General features: G+C 39.8%; 1 protein-coding gene across 2 annotated transcripts in view; it reads right to left on the bottom strand.

Moving 5' to 3' along the window:
* Positions 1–508: 508 nt before the first annotated feature.
* LOC128873376 (uncharacterized) overlaps positions 509–17,091 on the bottom strand; it is a 172,539-nt gene continuing 155,956 nt past the window's right edge. For both annotated transcript variants that reach the window (XM_054116927.1, XM_054116928.1), the window contains exons 5-6: positions 15,044–15,290; positions 509–5,849 (exon numbers count right to left, since the gene is read on the bottom strand). In XM_054116927.1, coding sequence (XP_053972902.1) covers positions 5,764–5,849; positions 15,044–15,290 — 333 coding nt within the window. In that variant the 3' untranslated portion in view covers positions 509–5,763. The remainder of the gene's footprint in view (positions 5,850–15,043; positions 15,291–17,091) is intronic.

Below are 17,091 nucleotides of genomic sequence, written 5' to 3'. Positions count from 1 at the left end.
ATCTGTATCGTGTTTGTGGAATACTAATTTTTAGAAGAGAACTGAGATTTGGGATTTGTTGTTTCTAGGAGTCGTTGGACGAATTAACCCATTGACATCTGAATTTTTCCTCAAAGAGCCAAGGTGGCGATTTGGTTTTAAGAATTTGTAAAATTATGTACTGGCATTTTGAAGAAAATCAAAATGAGTCGAACTCACGTTATTTTAAATTATTTTTAATTCTTTGAGAAGGGAAAATTCTATATAATATGGACTTGTTTTATATTGTTTCCTCCTACTTTGTTTTCCTTTATAACATTCATATTATATCACATAGTAAAAGTTGAAATAGATTGATAAACATTGTTTCCTGAAAATTGTATTCTTGAAACAAAAAGAAGTTAACACCTTGACTTCACATGTTTTATACAAGCCAGGAGCATAGATGTACACAGAGTATCGTTCGAACTTTCGTCTAAAATTTTCTAATAGCATAAGCAATGAACGGGCTATATTAATATCCAAAACATATTATAAATTACACTAATTTATTTCCAACAAAAGTGATCAATTATGCACACAGGGTTGATTACTTACAAAACGATATATAATACATGCTGTCATTTCTTAACAACGAGGTAAAAATAATTCTAAGAATTAATAATATAATATTGCGACCGTTTGACAGACGACGGATTTTCTGGCCGTGTTTTCGACAGCCATCGATGCCAATGGATTAACATTAATCGGTGGAAAATTTACCGTATACGGCTTCGAAGAACTATACTTTCACTCGAAATACGTTCTTCGAATTCTTCACTTCAATTTCGAACGACAACGAATCGAATCTTTGGTAATTAAGTACGATTTTTTCGAACAATCAAAGTGTAACGAACTACTTTGGCATCTGGATGACGTGTTAATCGTTAATTGAATTCCAGTAGATAATTTTATCCACAACAATACGATGTTCTCAACAAGCTGGAATAAATAATGATTTTTTTCTGAACGTATTTTGATGCTCTATTTACTTGGAACTATTCTCGTCCGTGTTCCGGTAAACCTAAAGTAGTCTCGCGTTCGAAATTACTTTTTCTCGAAACCTACGTCGAGGCTTACGGAAATTCGTTCCTCCGTTTCATTTTTCTTTTCTTGCTTTCTTTTTTTATCCCGGCGGGAAAATATCTACACGCACGCCACGTTAGGACACGTTCGAATCCCTGGACGATGATGTGCATTTGTAATCTCTACGAAACTCGACGATACAGCGGTAGATGAAAGATACAATAGTGCAAATAAGAACACACGAACAGAGCACACGAAACGTCGGTTCGTCGCGAGCACAGCGCGATGCGTTAATATAAAAAAAAGAGCGTTTATCTGATGAATTTTATTTCCAAACTCGTTCCAACTGAAACCACTCTCTTCTCCCGGACGAAACGAGTGAATAAATGTTTATCTTATTTTCTCCTCTTTTCGTTGTACGATTCGCTACGGAGTTTGCTCTCGTCGTTGTATCACTCTGTATGACACGTAAAATCGCGCAAAAATGTTTCAGCAAGCTTCTGTGTACAAAAAAGAACAGAAGCATCCCTCGAGGACATTAACGTACTCTCGCCCATCGATTTCGCGAAAGCTTCGTCGGTCGCTGGTTTGCGATTTCTATAAAGCTGGAAAGGAAAATGTTGGAAAATGGTCGTTTCTGATGATCGACGGGAAATAAAAATATGTACGTACCATGCATCTGTATAGTTTAAAGAATCAGGAGGATTCATAATAGCTTGTGAACGATTAAATTATACTAGAATACGTATTTTTTTAAATTAATACATGTAGAATGTTAATATTTATATATTATATAAATTAGCTTATATAAATATTTATATATTATATAAATATTAACAATAAAATATTTGCAACTCTCTCTCTTATCCCTAACAACGCTATAACCAGATATTCAAAAGCTTGCTAAATATAGTTTGTTTTTGTCTCATAGATTCCACTAACCAGTGATATTATTGTGGCAATATATTTGTCATGTTATAATGTATTCTTGTATTGTATTATATGCATTTCATTATTGTGTGTTATTGTATATTTTATGGTAACCCTGGGAGGACTTCTTGAGTCTCAACTGACTTACTCCTAGATTATTTAAAGCTTACTTTGCTTTCTTAAATGTTCCGATTAGTTTAATTATAAGTAAACGGTATACACATTAGACAAAAAAATATAAATATTATAACACGGAATTAGTATTTAGAGTAAATACTATTTTGAAGTGATTGATATAAAAACAAATTTCAAATATAAAATAGAAACAATTTTCTATTCTGTTCGTGGCTTGTGCAACATTATTTAGCTTGTTTACCTTTATTATATGAATTATATTATTGTGTATCATATCTTGCATTATACCAATATATTTTATCACAAATAGCATTAGGTATCTTTCAAAAATGCTACAAATTCATACTCAACCCAACAGAAGTCATCTCAAGATTAACGTCCTTCTCCGTACAATAGTACATATTACCAACAAACAATTAGTCTATTATTATTCATGTTTGCTTTACATTAATGATAATTGAATTTGTTAACACTACCATAAATGAACAATCAGTACATTATTTTTACCAGATAATCATCATGAGTGAGGTTACAGAGACAAACAAAGCTCAGAAGAAAATCTGGGGCAATTAAATTTCATTAAATCACTCCTGTTTCCTGATTTCTTGGAACGTACGGGTGCGTGTGGTACATAAAAAGTTTTGTTCCCAGACGGGAACGAGAAAGGGCCATTCTCGAAAATTGTCCTTTACATCCTCGACGTTTGCTCGTCTTGTCGGACCCGACGTAACTTGTAAGTTTAATTTCCGTCGATATACCTGCACGGAGGATAAAACTCGCCCAGTTTCCCTTTTACGTCGACGCTGCCCCGTGAATGGTCGCGAGTTCGCCAAGTATTGTCCAGTCGCATGTGCCGAGAGCAAAAACTTGAACCGAACTACCGCAACGGAATAATACGGAACTATTTCTCTATCCAAGTCAGAGAAACACGGGGCACGTGGCTGGTTTATTGACGCACGGGGTATCCTTCAGCGGTTTTACAGTTCCTCTAATAAAAGGAGAAAGAGGGGTAGGACAGAAAGGAAACGAAAAATGTTGTATCTCCACCTCTGTCTCAGCCCTCGAGTTTCCTCTTCCCTCCATCGATGCTTCGATCTCACATCCTTCCAAACCAGGTATATTTACTGCAAACTTTCGTATTCTGTAAAACGTTTGAGCGAACGAGAAACTTGATTGTTGATACAATTCATACGCCGGCGAGCATGAAAATATTCGCGAAAACACGTCTTTGGGGAGAAATATAAGAAAATATCTCGTCTCCGGAAAAATACTTTTCAAGCATTGTTTCTCGATGCATGTCAGGCAACGATTCGTAACGTTCTATTACATGTCTTCGTGTTATGAACTAAAATCGTACACTCGCCTCGATTTCTACCCTTACGTTTAACATTGTGGGGGTGATTACCTAACGTTTACTATTCAACATCTTGAGTATTACATAGATTTAACCCTCCATAACCATTGTGTGATTCCTGCGTGTCTATGTATTTATATTTTCAGTGTTTGTTTTCATAATTTTAATACTGTACTATCGTAACAGTCAGCAGGGAATAAATCTGTTTATAACTATGTGTTAGAGTTTGAAAGGTATACATTTGGAAAATTCTTTTTAATTAATACAGTTACCTTCCAATTCATATTTTATTATGAATGTTTATCACAATTTTTGTTCAGAAGCCAACAATAATTTGAGTTATAGAGGGTTGAAATAAAATACTTATTTTCTGCAGGGATTGCACAAAATATGCAAAATCGTATAACATTTTTGGAAAGCATACGAGCATTCTGGCAGTTGGAAGGTGATGAAAAAAATGGCTGTCCAAAATTCACAAAAAGATTGAGAAATTGTTCAAATTTAAGCCCAGAGGGTTTCTCAAAACTTTCGCTTTAATTCTGAAACAGAACACACATCTTAATTACATATCAGGATAACAAGATTAGGTGAATCGCTCGTAAAAATTAGTCACGTTAAAACTAGCCATTCTCGTTTACCAAACTACCATCGATTATTACACGTTTGCCGAACAATCATCCTCGATGATTGCGACGGACGAATATTTACTAGAGGTCTTTATTTCACGTGCATTTAAATACAATCTCGCATTTTCATTTCTGTAATTTTTATTATACCAACACCTATGTATTTAATAACATGTATCTGTGTATCATTTTTAGTATCCAGGTACTAAAACTGACGTGACTTAAAATACGGATACACGTTCAGTCCGTAATTACGCCCTTCGCAGTCAAAGGATTAACACGTTCACTGTCAGAAAAATATTCTTGAAAATTTCTACTGTGATAAAAATTTTGTTCACAGACTATTGGAAACTACATAATCAAACATTTATCGTGGCATTTATTTCTGTAACTTCATCAAAATTTTCAGAATTATTTTTGTTCATGTTTCAGTGAAAAGTACTGCCACCCATATATAGGTGACGTGGTGATCAACGTGTTAATAGAGAAAGACCTTCTAATTATTCACAGTGCCCCCTCAATCCAAAAAATCAATGTAATTACACCTGTGACAGAGACCCCCAGTGCCTACACGAATAACAAACTCCACAATTACCCGTGTATTTAAAGCACGGATACTCTAACACAAATTCGAGCCCGTGACCTCTAGTAACTACCCTCGCGAATACCTCCACCGAGGATGTACCACCTCTCGCAGAAGTAACGCCGTTGCAACGAAACGATAGCATTTCCACGGCTACGCAGGACGCAAGAAGAGGGAAAGGAAAAGTTTGAAATCCCGGGCGCGCCTCTCTCGACTAACTCCTTTCGCGTAAAAATCGCACGATCGGTCCTCCCCTCAGGCTCTTCACTTGGCCAGCCGAACAATGGCTGGAGCGGATGTAGAGCGGCGCCAACGGCACGCACGTCCTCTTCCCCGGGAGCAGGCGACAGGACATTCGATAGGCGCCCTCGCGTCGAAGGACGAGAACCTTGTACGCGTGCTGAAGTGGAGTTCCCCGTTCGTTCGGGACTCGGTGTTCCTTGACTGGTTCTCTGTGTCGCTCTGGCTACGTTCTTTCACCGGTGTTCGTCGATGGGATCGGAAGAGAATAACGTGGCAGGGAACGGCGATCCTTTCAGGTGGAAATGTATGCGAGCGGCGTTACACGTAGACGCGACTTCAAAGACCGGTTCGTCGACCTGTCCTCAAACGATCAGCCGCTCGCTCGTTACTTACCAAACGCGAAATCGCTTGAGCATTGTCGCGCAACGATCGTACGCGACTCCTGCGCCTCTGCGCGTGCCTCGAAACGTGTTCGTTTCAACTAGACGAAGCGTCCTCGTTTTTCTCGCAGTTATTTGCCAATTATTCGGTAAAACTTTCGACCGTATTCGAATCGTGTCCTCGATCGCGACGGACGTTCGCGATCGAGGACGACACTTGGGGATGATAATCAGCAGGGCGTTCGCGATCGTTCCTCGAACAAACTGAACTCGGTAGTACGCTAAGAAACACGTAATTATTCGAATGCCGATTCAACGATAGTGTTATTGGTTTTCCCGCCGGCGGATCGATCGACCCTTCAACTGCCGCCCCCCTTCGCCCCTTCTTCTGCTTCTCCTTTTGACTAGTGCGCTGTTTATCGTGCGACGCCCATGAGCTCCCTTTCCGTGGCCTCAGGCGTGACATGACTATCTCAAAAGCAGCTGGAGCATACACAGCATCAGCATCGTCAAACATGCGGCCGTCGAAGCCTCGCTTCCGTTCTCGAAGGTCACTGTAACACACACACACGACACGTACAGTGTTATTATGTTGTCTTGTTCTCGGGTTAGCGATCGTTATATCAGTATCGCCAAAGCTTGGTATTATACAGGATATCTGGGAGGACAGGACGGCCTGGAACGGATTTGAGACGCGGAAGATAGGTAAAGTTGAAGCCTTTTAGATATCAACAGGAGCTTGGATTAGGAAGTTTTTTCCATCGATCGATCGATCTACGATCTCAGGTATTTTTCTTCAGCCGGAACGCGACAAATAGAACGTAATAGTCAGATAAATTTACGTTGACGCGTGGCTTCTCGATTACAGTGATGTGCTCAACAGGATTCGCGATGCGCTTTCTCTCAGTCAGAATCGTGAGCCCCACGGTAATACGAAAATAATGCTTGCCTGCTGGACAGATTTGAAATCTGATGAATAGGCATCAGCGGTGATCGATACGTGTAACAACGATAACTGGTGAATTTTAATCCCGATGGAACACGACGTGTGTTATCGACCGCAACTGCGATGCATGCGAAAATCAAATATCTGGCACGGTGGTAACGTCAGCAGACGCTGCAATCGATGCAGAGGAAAGAGGCTTAAAGTGTCATCATGTTCAGATACACAGCCAGATGACGTTTCAAAGTTACGGTACCTAATCCATTCTCGTAGATACGCAAACATAAACTCGTCGATACGTATACATGTTTCGAACCAGGAGTTTCAGCGAGATCGTTTTCGATACCAGCCATACGTTTTCGGAAGAAATATATGCTTACAATCTGCCAATATGCTGGGATAGAGAAGCGAATATCCTTATGTAAGCGAATGTAAGCTCGTATGTTAATTATACTTGCATTAATGTTGTCGGAAATGTTATCGTTACAATTTAATACGTATGTTTATTTTACAAGATGTATTTTCTCCTGTTTATATTCTTAATTCTGTTTGATTACTATAGACTGAAGAAGTTCATTCCATTGTAAGAAGAAATACTTTCACGTAGACACTTCTGTTTGTGACTTGACAGCACATGAAATCCAAGATGGCCGCGTCATACCATATGTTACACGTCAACATCACGCCTTCTTCAATTATTATTTAAACAGTGACAACCAAAGTAGCACAAATTATCGTAGAAAATATTATTATGTCTTTGAATCTTGATAAGCATAATTTATAGTATACAATACGTCAAATTACAACAATAGTTGTATGACGACGTACTGCTTAACCATTCAAGATGGCGCCTCGTCCTCATCGACGGTTACACAATGCACACATCGTTCTACTATAATTCAAACTGTATCAATTATAATGCCACAACTTGCTCCAAGAAAAATCACAACGTCTCTGACTTCCAACGTCACTTCCACCAACTCAGTTTTCCTTCCATCCGTTCCCGTAATGATATTAAACCAGAATATCGAAACGCGTAATAAAATTTCCCAGCGGATGCAGAAAGTCTCGCAAGGGACAGCATTAAACGGGAGTCCCGATAGATTTTCCTTCTTCGTGCTTTGTTCCTTCAGCCGAGGGAAAAGTCAATTCCGTAAAAACAATTCTTTCGACCACGGGCCAGGGAGTAATACGTACGAATCAACGGGACCGGGTAGCAGCCTGCAAAAGACCTGGTGCGAACGAAATGAAATTACTACGAACTCGGGAACCAAACGAATTCCTGTAACGTCTGTGCCAGGTGTTTGATGGAAAAGGGACCAAAAGAAACGAGCACGCCAGGTCTCGAATTAGTAGAGAACCGCACTCTTTTTCGACGTATCAATCGTCGAGTTCGTTTCTAGACATCTTTTTATCGGATCGGCATCGGGGAAACGTGAATGCACGCGCTTGAAAGCGAATGTATTTCCTTTAAATTGATACTTGTTCGCGAACGATTTCGTCGTCGCATCGTCACAATTAATTAAACTTCCTCTTTAGGCAACGTTGCTCGTGAAATACAGGAAACTATTCGAGTCCGTTTTACGTGGAGTAAGTCTCAAACGTATTCGTACTCTCATAAATACTGGCTTGAAGCTGTTGATATTCGTTTGGAAAATTGCAACACGATAGAAGAAACATAGAAATTTAAGTTATCTATGAATAAATTGATAGTCATAACAGTGCTTTGATACTACGATACAAAGGAAATTAAAAATAACAAGGATTGATTCTATTTTGAAATACGAATAAATAAATTATATTTAGTAGCGACTGCATGGTTTTAAATTTATATTTAATATTGCATGCCGTTATTAAAAAATAATTATCCATTGAATCTTGGTAATTCAACAAAGGCAACACAGACAAATTTCTCTCGTTTTTATCCTGAATATTTTTCGAGAACAGAAATTTAAGTGTTTTGCTCTGGGATTGAATAAATGAGAGCTTATTAATTTATATCCATAAGTCCATATGTTCAGATATATACTGATAAAATATGAACACTTTTCACTAACAAGAAAGCTACACATTTAAACATTTAAACAGGTTTCGCATAGGGAAAAAAAGCGAAGACAAGCTGAGAAAATTCTCGTAATGGTTGAAACCACGATGTACACGTTGGAACAGCATGTAACGTCTGTCTATGGGTTTCCAGTAAGAGCTTCTCAGTGAAATTCAAGTGACTGTACGTACCAAGGAGTCCATGAGGCTTAAGCTGCAGGGAAATCTGGAGAGTTCTTGATATAAAAACTCTCCAGACAACTTCATGAGCTAACATTCTAAAGTTCGTGACACGAGTCCTCGAAACTTTCACAGAAACGATTTACTTGGAATATGGGGTAAAAGACGTTGTTATTGTCGCGTTCGCGTGTGTGCGCGGTGCCCTTCAGGGGACTCGAAATTTTCCGAATTGCGAAAGTTACGAAAAAGGCAGCGTTAGTCGACGACGTTGAATGCATAACTTCGTGAATTACACAGGATTAAAGCTGAAACGAGATTCTCGGAATGGACCAAACTTGCATTTTTACACGCCACTGCGGTATGATGCAGACCCAAACACCCATTATCTTATTTCGCATTGCAATTTTCGTTTTCGATAGGTTTCGTGTGTGCCTGCGTTTAAACTAAAGGTTTCGAACTCTTTGAACGACACTCTAAAGTTAAAGAGAACAGAGGACTTCTACGTTGGCGACATATACACATGCAATTTGTATATCGTTCGTTGTAATTTATTCAAAATCATTTACTCATTTCGAATCATCATCAATGAAGTATCTTATGTTTCGGAGAAAAATAAATCTATTGACATAGGTATTACCTGAGAGAGAAAAAGACTTATTCAGTGGACCATCTTATAAATACAATTCCACAGAAATTTCGATGTTCAATAGTTCCATAATCTTCCAAATCATACATGAATGCACCTAACCTCTCGAATTAATACATTTTCTCCCAGCAACCCAGGCAATTTATCACGAAAACGTCCGGCCGAAACAGGACCGACCTCGCCCGAGAGAAATACCTCAATTTCTTGTACGATACGGGTTAAGCGACAAAAATTCCTAAATACATTTTCCTCCAGCTTGACCGGCGCCGAAGATTCCTTCACGCTCGAACGAACCGCAGAAGTGATTCCTCGGATATCGCCGTAGTCATCGGTCAAAATAATCGACGCGGAGACACTTCCGATAATCACGACGCTAAGCGTCGCCGATCAATCACGGGATAGCGTTCTCAGCCAGCGTGTAAGTGCACCCACTACGAACATTGAGACGCGTCCCCACGAGCTATACAGCTCGAGATATTTCCCTATCTGGTTGCGCGTGGTCCTACGTGGATAGCTGATGTTCCACTGCGCGAAACCATGCACCCGATAAGGGATGTGGTCGATGTCATCGTTTTCGACGCCGTTGGTCGTCTAGCCGAGAGTGTCTGACCCCGTGGGCTTCCTTCACGGAGTAGTTAACACGTGAGCAGAGCGAATAATAGGTATGCCGAAGGTCCGATAGCGACGCCGTTCCGAGAATGGCTCGACGACGCTGGATGCACCCGAAGTGCATCAAACCATCCCTATTTGTTCGTGAACTGTCGATTTTGACAAAACTCTGCGCAAATGGTCCTAGATCCGGTTTAAGAACAGGAAGCTCCCACTTCGATGGGTTTAAATAGTTTGTCATAGTAAAAATTAGGCGATATTTGAAGTTTGAAATTTAAGATTAATGCATAGTAGGCTTGAAAAGATTTTTAAACGCAAGTATTATAGACAGTGGAATATATTAGGATTAAATTATGTAGAAAGCTGAAATTTTTGCACAGAGGTTTCCTTTATGATGTATACAAGGAATAAGAAAGGATATTTCGAAATTCAACACCTAAGGGGGTAAAAAGGGGTTGCGACATTAGTATTCCAGCGGTTGAAACATTTGAGTTACGGAAAACAAAAGACAGTCACCAACTGATTCACGAACGAACACGCGGTCAAATGCGAACGACATAAAATAAATAGTATTCCATACGGGTGAAACCGCGGGGCACAGCTAGACTATGAACTAAAGGGAATAAAAAACCTGCAAAGCTGAATAAAGTACACAATCCTAAAGGTAACTTAAAGATAATAAGACATTTCAAAGAAAATTTCTCCAGCAAAAGTTTTTGCTCCTCAAGCCCCAAGGAAGAAACTTCTACAGACATCCACTTAATTTTCTTCTTCAATCTCAATAGTCACGTCCCGATATTCAGAAAGCGAGTCTCGCGGCAAAGTAGCACACATTTACACGCGATCGGATCGATCTGGAAACCATTAACGATTTACCGTGCGAACCTGAAGGCCCATAGAAGGAGATTTGAGGACGTTCAAACGCTTCCCTTCCCTTTTAGCTCGTCGTTACACACGTGAGATCAGCGTCCAGGGATTCCGGAAAAGATTCGCGAAGCCTGTGGAATGAAGGCTCTGACGGGGGGGTTGGAGGGAGGTAGAGAAGGACAGAAAGTAAGACGAAGGGTGAGAGGGATGAGGTTTTAAAGGGGTCAAGAGAGAAGCGGGCCAGACGGAGAGCCGAAGTTTCGGAACGGCGCGGCGCCGAGAACCCTACAGTCGACATCTTTCCACTGAGCAAGTTTCTCAACGAGACCGAATCCTAACGTACCCCCTCTGATTCTATCGGAAAAGAAGATGCAGAACCTCGAAGAGAATCCCTCTGTTGCACGTCGATGAACTTCTCTGCGTGCACGCTCGAATTTTTGCAGAGGGAAAGCCAACCTCGAACGAAGGAACGCCGCTCTCGTTTAATATGGTGGATCGTCTCGTTCCAAGAAGATGACTTCGTTTCTCCGCACGGTAATCTAATTTCGATTCCGTCGAATTTCTGATGACGCGAAACCAACGTCGCATTTTTAGTTCTCGATCCTGGTAATCCTTTCTTCTCAGCGAATTTAGATTGACAATTTGTAGCAAATTTTATTTAGAAATGTATTTCGGTAGATGAAACTAACTCTGGCTTGCGTTACTTTGATTGTATAGGGTACGTCGTAATTTTAAAGCATACGTTTGTACTATTTTTGAATTTCTATCTGTTCAGGAAATAAGCAAAGTCTGGTTAATTAACATAATTTGGTACAGTCAATAACAATCAAATCATATTTTGAGGAAGTTTCTGGACTGGCTTTCAGCATTACCAGAAAGATTGTTCTCTTTTGATTATTATAACCTCCTTTTTTTTTAATTGAAACCTATTACAAGTTTGATCATGATCTGAATGACAACGTTAATAATAACACTATTATTCGACATTGTTGGCTACAGTTGGAACGTGTCAAGAAAACACTCTCGGGCCAGCTATATTTTCAGGCATCATAACTCCGTTAAAATGTTCGGCCATGTTTGTGCACAAGTAGTTCCAGATTTTCCCTACTACACCGGTCACAATAACGCGGTATCCTACTACTATTGACCCACATACGTACTTTCCCTTCGTATCACGTGGGATATCTCGGTTTACCACTGCATAGTTGATTGCCTATCCCAAATAACTCTGGTTTACCGCTGCATAGCTGATTGTCTATCCCGAAACAACACGATTGTGTTCTGTTGCCAGTCAATGGATTAAAGCAGCGCATGTAGTATGATATCCAGCAATTTGGGATTTCGGAGAAAACTATTCAGCTCACTGATGAAGAATCGAAACTCGATTCAACCTAAATTCACATCAGACCTAATCTGGTTACTTCCAAAATTCGAACGTAATTTTGTTTCCAATGAAGGTGAACTGTTCCAATAGATATCCCAAATCAGCTTTAGAGCTTTGAACTAATTTAACAGAGTTATTTACTAAACAAGTAAAATGCGTTAAAAATCTCCCAGATCAGCTTTAGAGCTTTGAAATAATTTAACAAAGTTATTTACTAGACAAGTAAAATGCGTTAAAAATCTTACTAATTAGTTTCATATATTAACATTAATACCTCAATGTATTTACATGGCTCAGAAGGATTTATACACTAAATATATTTAACAATAATTATTCTGATCTATTTTAATTACGAGAATTTCGCGTGAAATGATATATTACACTGATTTCAGGTACCAGCTTTGAAAATTTCGTATTAGATAATATAGTAAATTGATTTCACGACATTAATTTCCGAGTAACGCGAAATTATTTTTCCACGAGGAGATAGTGAATTCTTCGCGTTTTAAAGCGACGAGAGAGCTGTTGGTTAGGCGCCATCCATCATATTCTACTTTGAACGCGCTAGAATTCAATTTAATCGCGCCACGTGCCTCGTCGATAAAAACTAGATGAAATTTTACGGTTCTTATTCGTGGCTCGCTTCGCTGAAAGTACTCTGCGATACAATATAATTCATTACCCTTTGTACGAGGATTGATATCATTTCTCACTTACATAGGAGGAAACTGATTGTTTCGATCGCGAAGAGAATTTTGCTTTTAGATCTGAGGAAGCTGCTGAGAATAAAAATTGAGTTCCGGTAAAAAATAAATCTAATTCTATGCGACTATTATAATAAATAATATTTTTAATTTAGATATGTATGAATTTTTCGATTTAGTTCTCTGCGGTACAAGTCCTTTTACATATAATATTATATACGTATTCTTCCTATCATCGTGTGAATTTTTTAGCAGGAACTTATTAAATGAAAATTGAGATTACAGTCCAATAATTAACGTTACTTTTTACAGCTTCCTTGTTGCTTGCCTGGTGCTACACCTATTTCTATATGAACGCAGAATATTAATTTCGACTGAGAAGCAACGACACGGTTACAGACTTAATTAGGAAATACCTATATATAGTTATTTCTGTTTGAGAGGACAATCCGAATAATGCGGATAATCCAGGAGGAAAATTGGTTTACCGTTAATACGCGCAGCATCAAAGTAATTCAAGCATTCATACGCCTCTGGCGATGCAAATATTCGACAATCCCGAAATTCTTCTATGTACCGGTCACTAGTTTCCCAACGCAGGCATAGGGGTTATTTGGATGTTATTAATTATCCAATGTGTAGCCTGTTATTCTCGATTCGTCGACGATTTTCGTATTGTGAAAAGTAGCATTCGTTCTCGTAAAGTGATAAATTAAATTTGATAATTATTCCTATGTTTAATTAAAATAAATTTCATTAACAACTTGTAAAATTCACAGTAGATATCTAGATAACGCTAAAAAAAATAGCCAAGTGTCTTCTTGATCGAATTATAACGTTCAGGATAGGTAAGAGTTTGAGAGAAAGGCATGTAACCAACGTCGTGCTGCTAAACTTTAGCAGCTAAAGAATGGTGTCTCGTTCCTAAAAGATAGACCCGCGGAATAGAGAAGATAGGAATGCCTTTTGGTAGGGGACTATATACTATATACTTCCAACATGTAAGTTCTTTACATAATGAGAAAAGGTGAAATATTTTCAAGTGAAATGCAAAGTAAAAGATACTTAATTATGCGGAAAAAAATGAAAAAATAACTGCATCCATTAGGAACAAATATAATAAGAGTTTATTGGGCACTATTTTCAACATTTTTGAACTAACTATACATGAACTTTATATGAATTTTACAGAAAATTATTGTATATAATTCAAATTTTCATTTATTTATTTTTATTCGTTCTATCGCAGTTGGATGCTTTGACTTAGGGACACCCTGTGCATGAAAAAGTTAAGGGTATCATAAGGGGGTGGAAAGAATGGGGATAGTGTGGAGGTTGTGGGTGGTTAATAGAAGCCGTGGCTCTACCCGTGACTGGTCAATTAAATCTCGTCGACGTCGCGTGCAGAAAGTGAGCGCAGCGTGCACCGGAGGCTTCCTTTCCGAATTCGAGTGGGTGAGCCCTAACTCTCGAAATTTATTAGCCTGTACGACCGACCGGCTAATCCCGGGCTAGGTAGCCCGAGGATGCAACTATTACCCGCAGCGTACACCAACCAGCCGCAAGCAAGCTCTTCGAGAGGCAGGTGCACCAACCACCGTGTCCAAACGAAACAAAGAACGGCACTCGACAATATCAGCAAAAATTCATCGAGAAGCTCACACGTGCCGCGGAATCGAAGTGAACGCAAACACCATTCCTAAGAAATACATTGACGTTCTCTGCTATGGCTTGGAAATTCTCAAATAACTTTATGAAATGATTTGAATCTGAAAAAGGACTTTGAATCTAAGAAAAGACTGTTGTTGTCTTTTGAAGTACACACGGTTAAAAAGTCACTCTGATTTAGATTAATAAAATGCCATTAGCGAAATTGATAAAGTCACCATAAATGTAATTAACACGTTGACAGTCATATTATTATATGGGTGACATGAATTGTAGAATGATTGACATGAGATCGTAAGAATAAGGACATAATACATTAAGGGTTTTTTAAACGACATCAATTTACGTTTGTAGCTCAACAGGGTTAATAGGGTCCCTGAGGTAGTGGCCTGAGCATAGAGAAGTGAGTGGGGATAAGACCAGGTGATTAGTCTGTCACATAGACTCTACAATCTACCTAGCTGACGTCATCTAATACTGTCTAAGAGAAGCAAGATTATGGGAGGATGACAAAGACTGACGTCGAACTGAGTCCAAAGATCTTGCGTAATTTGTTATGCTATAACTATATAATTATATCAAAATTGTATATACATAAAATTTGAGTATACTCGTCATGACACAAAGTACTGCGTTTTCTTCATGACGAGTATACTCGTCAATCACAGCTGACTGATTAAAATTCATCATAAAATTCCTGTTACCTCTCTCCGGTATAGGTTCACGCAGACCAGCCCCAAGCTGCACCTCGCTTATCGCCGAATATATGCCTGGTATCTGGGCGTTGCAACGCAGATTCAGCTGGCCGTTCGAGAAATGGGCGGGTTGTAGGTCCAGCCTGATCCCGATCCACTGAAGGTTGTCTTGCTGGTCGGCAGGTGACGCGGCATCGTTCTGATTCCACTTCTGCTGCGAAGACTGCTGCGGCTGGTATTTCATGTGGGAAGTCACCTGCGAGAAATCATGCGTGAATCCATCGTGGAATTTCAGACATCGGTCGGAGGGTAGTAGAAGGAAGGAACGAGAATTCAGTCGCGCGAGATCCGTGCGCGCGTATAGTAGGGTGAACGTAGTCGTTGGGACCAAGCGAGAAATAGAAAAGCAGAGAAAGAGAGACATATTCCACGGAGCCGAGGAAATGTAAATCTGCTTTTAACGAAATCCGTTCATCTGGAATCGGGAAGCGAACCCTTCGTCTCGTTCGCCCTACTTCATCCCTCTCCCACCCTTCACTACCGCATGCTGGCACCCTCCGTTAAGCACAAAGACGACTCCTTCCAGTTCGATGAAAAGTCGAAAGACTTCACCATTTCCGGCGGCGTGTTCTCCCGATTAACGTTTCTCATTTTTGCCCTCCCCCTTTTTTTTTTCTTCTTCTTGTGAGAAAGCACCGCTCTAGGTAACCCGTAGTATTCACTGGAATGCTCGAGTTCCGAGTTTCTTAATGGATCATTATCGTTCTAAGAACTGGTGATGGCGTCGAAAGTAAGTTATTCGGTTGAGCGGCCCACGGCGAGCTGAATCGCGGGCGGATCCGCTAAGATTTACATAAAACTTTTCAACGAGGAAAAATACTAACGGCTTTTCCGATACTCGTTCGCGATTTTTACTTTTCTTGCTGGGCATTCGTCAGACCTTATGATTGGTGGGATTCGTGGCACGAGCACGAATCATGCGCCGAGAGGTGGTTTCGGAGTTGTCGGTGAGGGATTGGATCACTAGTGCCAAGGTGGTTGGGATTAGGATTCTTCTCTGTTGTAAATGGAGATAGAAGGAAAGTTTACGAAAATAAGGCTTAGGAGGGGATATATGAGTGGACTCGTGAGTAGGGGTATGTATGAGTTAGGATATAGGCTTCATAGGGATTACGTGTGTATTTTAACTTAAACTTGTTTTCGTTATTCGTCAAGCAAACCTTTCAATATTTCGTGGTAGAATTACAATTTCTAGCCAATTTAGCACAGATTTTTAACCGACTTCGAAAAGGAGGAGGTTACTCAATTCGACATGTATATTTTCTTTTTTTTTTGTATTGTCTGTTCACCGATTACGCCGATATGGCTTGACCTATCAAAATGGAACCTGTTGCATCTTGTAGAGCATATTCCCCCGGTAATCCTGCTGTCAAGACTTTTGCGATTTGTCATTTTTTACCCGTCTTTTTACCAAAAATAACGTTCTGAAAGATAACCTATCAGAACTAACTCAGACCTACCGAAGACCGCAAAGCATCTGGCGGATTATTTCACAAAAATTGTGTCGGTAAAAGTCGATAATGCAGATTGCTCTGTCGGTAATGCAGATTACTCTGCCAGTAATGTGGAGTGCTCGGTGGATAATACAGAGCATTCTGTCGGTAATGTAGAGTGCTCAGTCGTTAATGCAGATTGCTCTGTCGGCAATGTTGAGTGTTCAGTCGATAATGCAGAGCACTCTGTCGGTAATGTAGAGTTCTCAGTCGATAATGCAGATTGCTCTGTCGGTAATGTTGGGTGCTCAGTCGATAATGCAGATTGCTCTGTCGTTAATGCAGATTGCTCTGTCGGTAATGTTGAGTCATCGTTCGATGATACAGAGCACTCTGTGGTTAATGCAGATTGCTCTGTCGGCAATGTTGAGTACTCAGTCGATAATGCAGAGTGCTCAGTCGTTAATGCAGATTGCTCTGTCGGTAATGTTGAGTGCTCAGTCGATAATGCAGATCACTCTGTCGGTAATGTAGAGTGCTCAGTCGATAATGCAGAGCACTCTG

The sequence above is a fragment of the Hylaeus volcanicus genome, chromosome 3 (genome assembly GCF_026283585.1).
Source record: "Hylaeus volcanicus isolate JK05 chromosome 3, UHH_iyHylVolc1.0_haploid, whole genome shotgun sequence".
In the NCBI taxonomy this organism is placed as follows: domain Eukaryota; kingdom Metazoa; phylum Arthropoda; class Insecta; order Hymenoptera; family Colletidae; genus Hylaeus; species Hylaeus volcanicus.
This window is presented reverse-complemented; position numbering and strand designations above follow the sequence as displayed.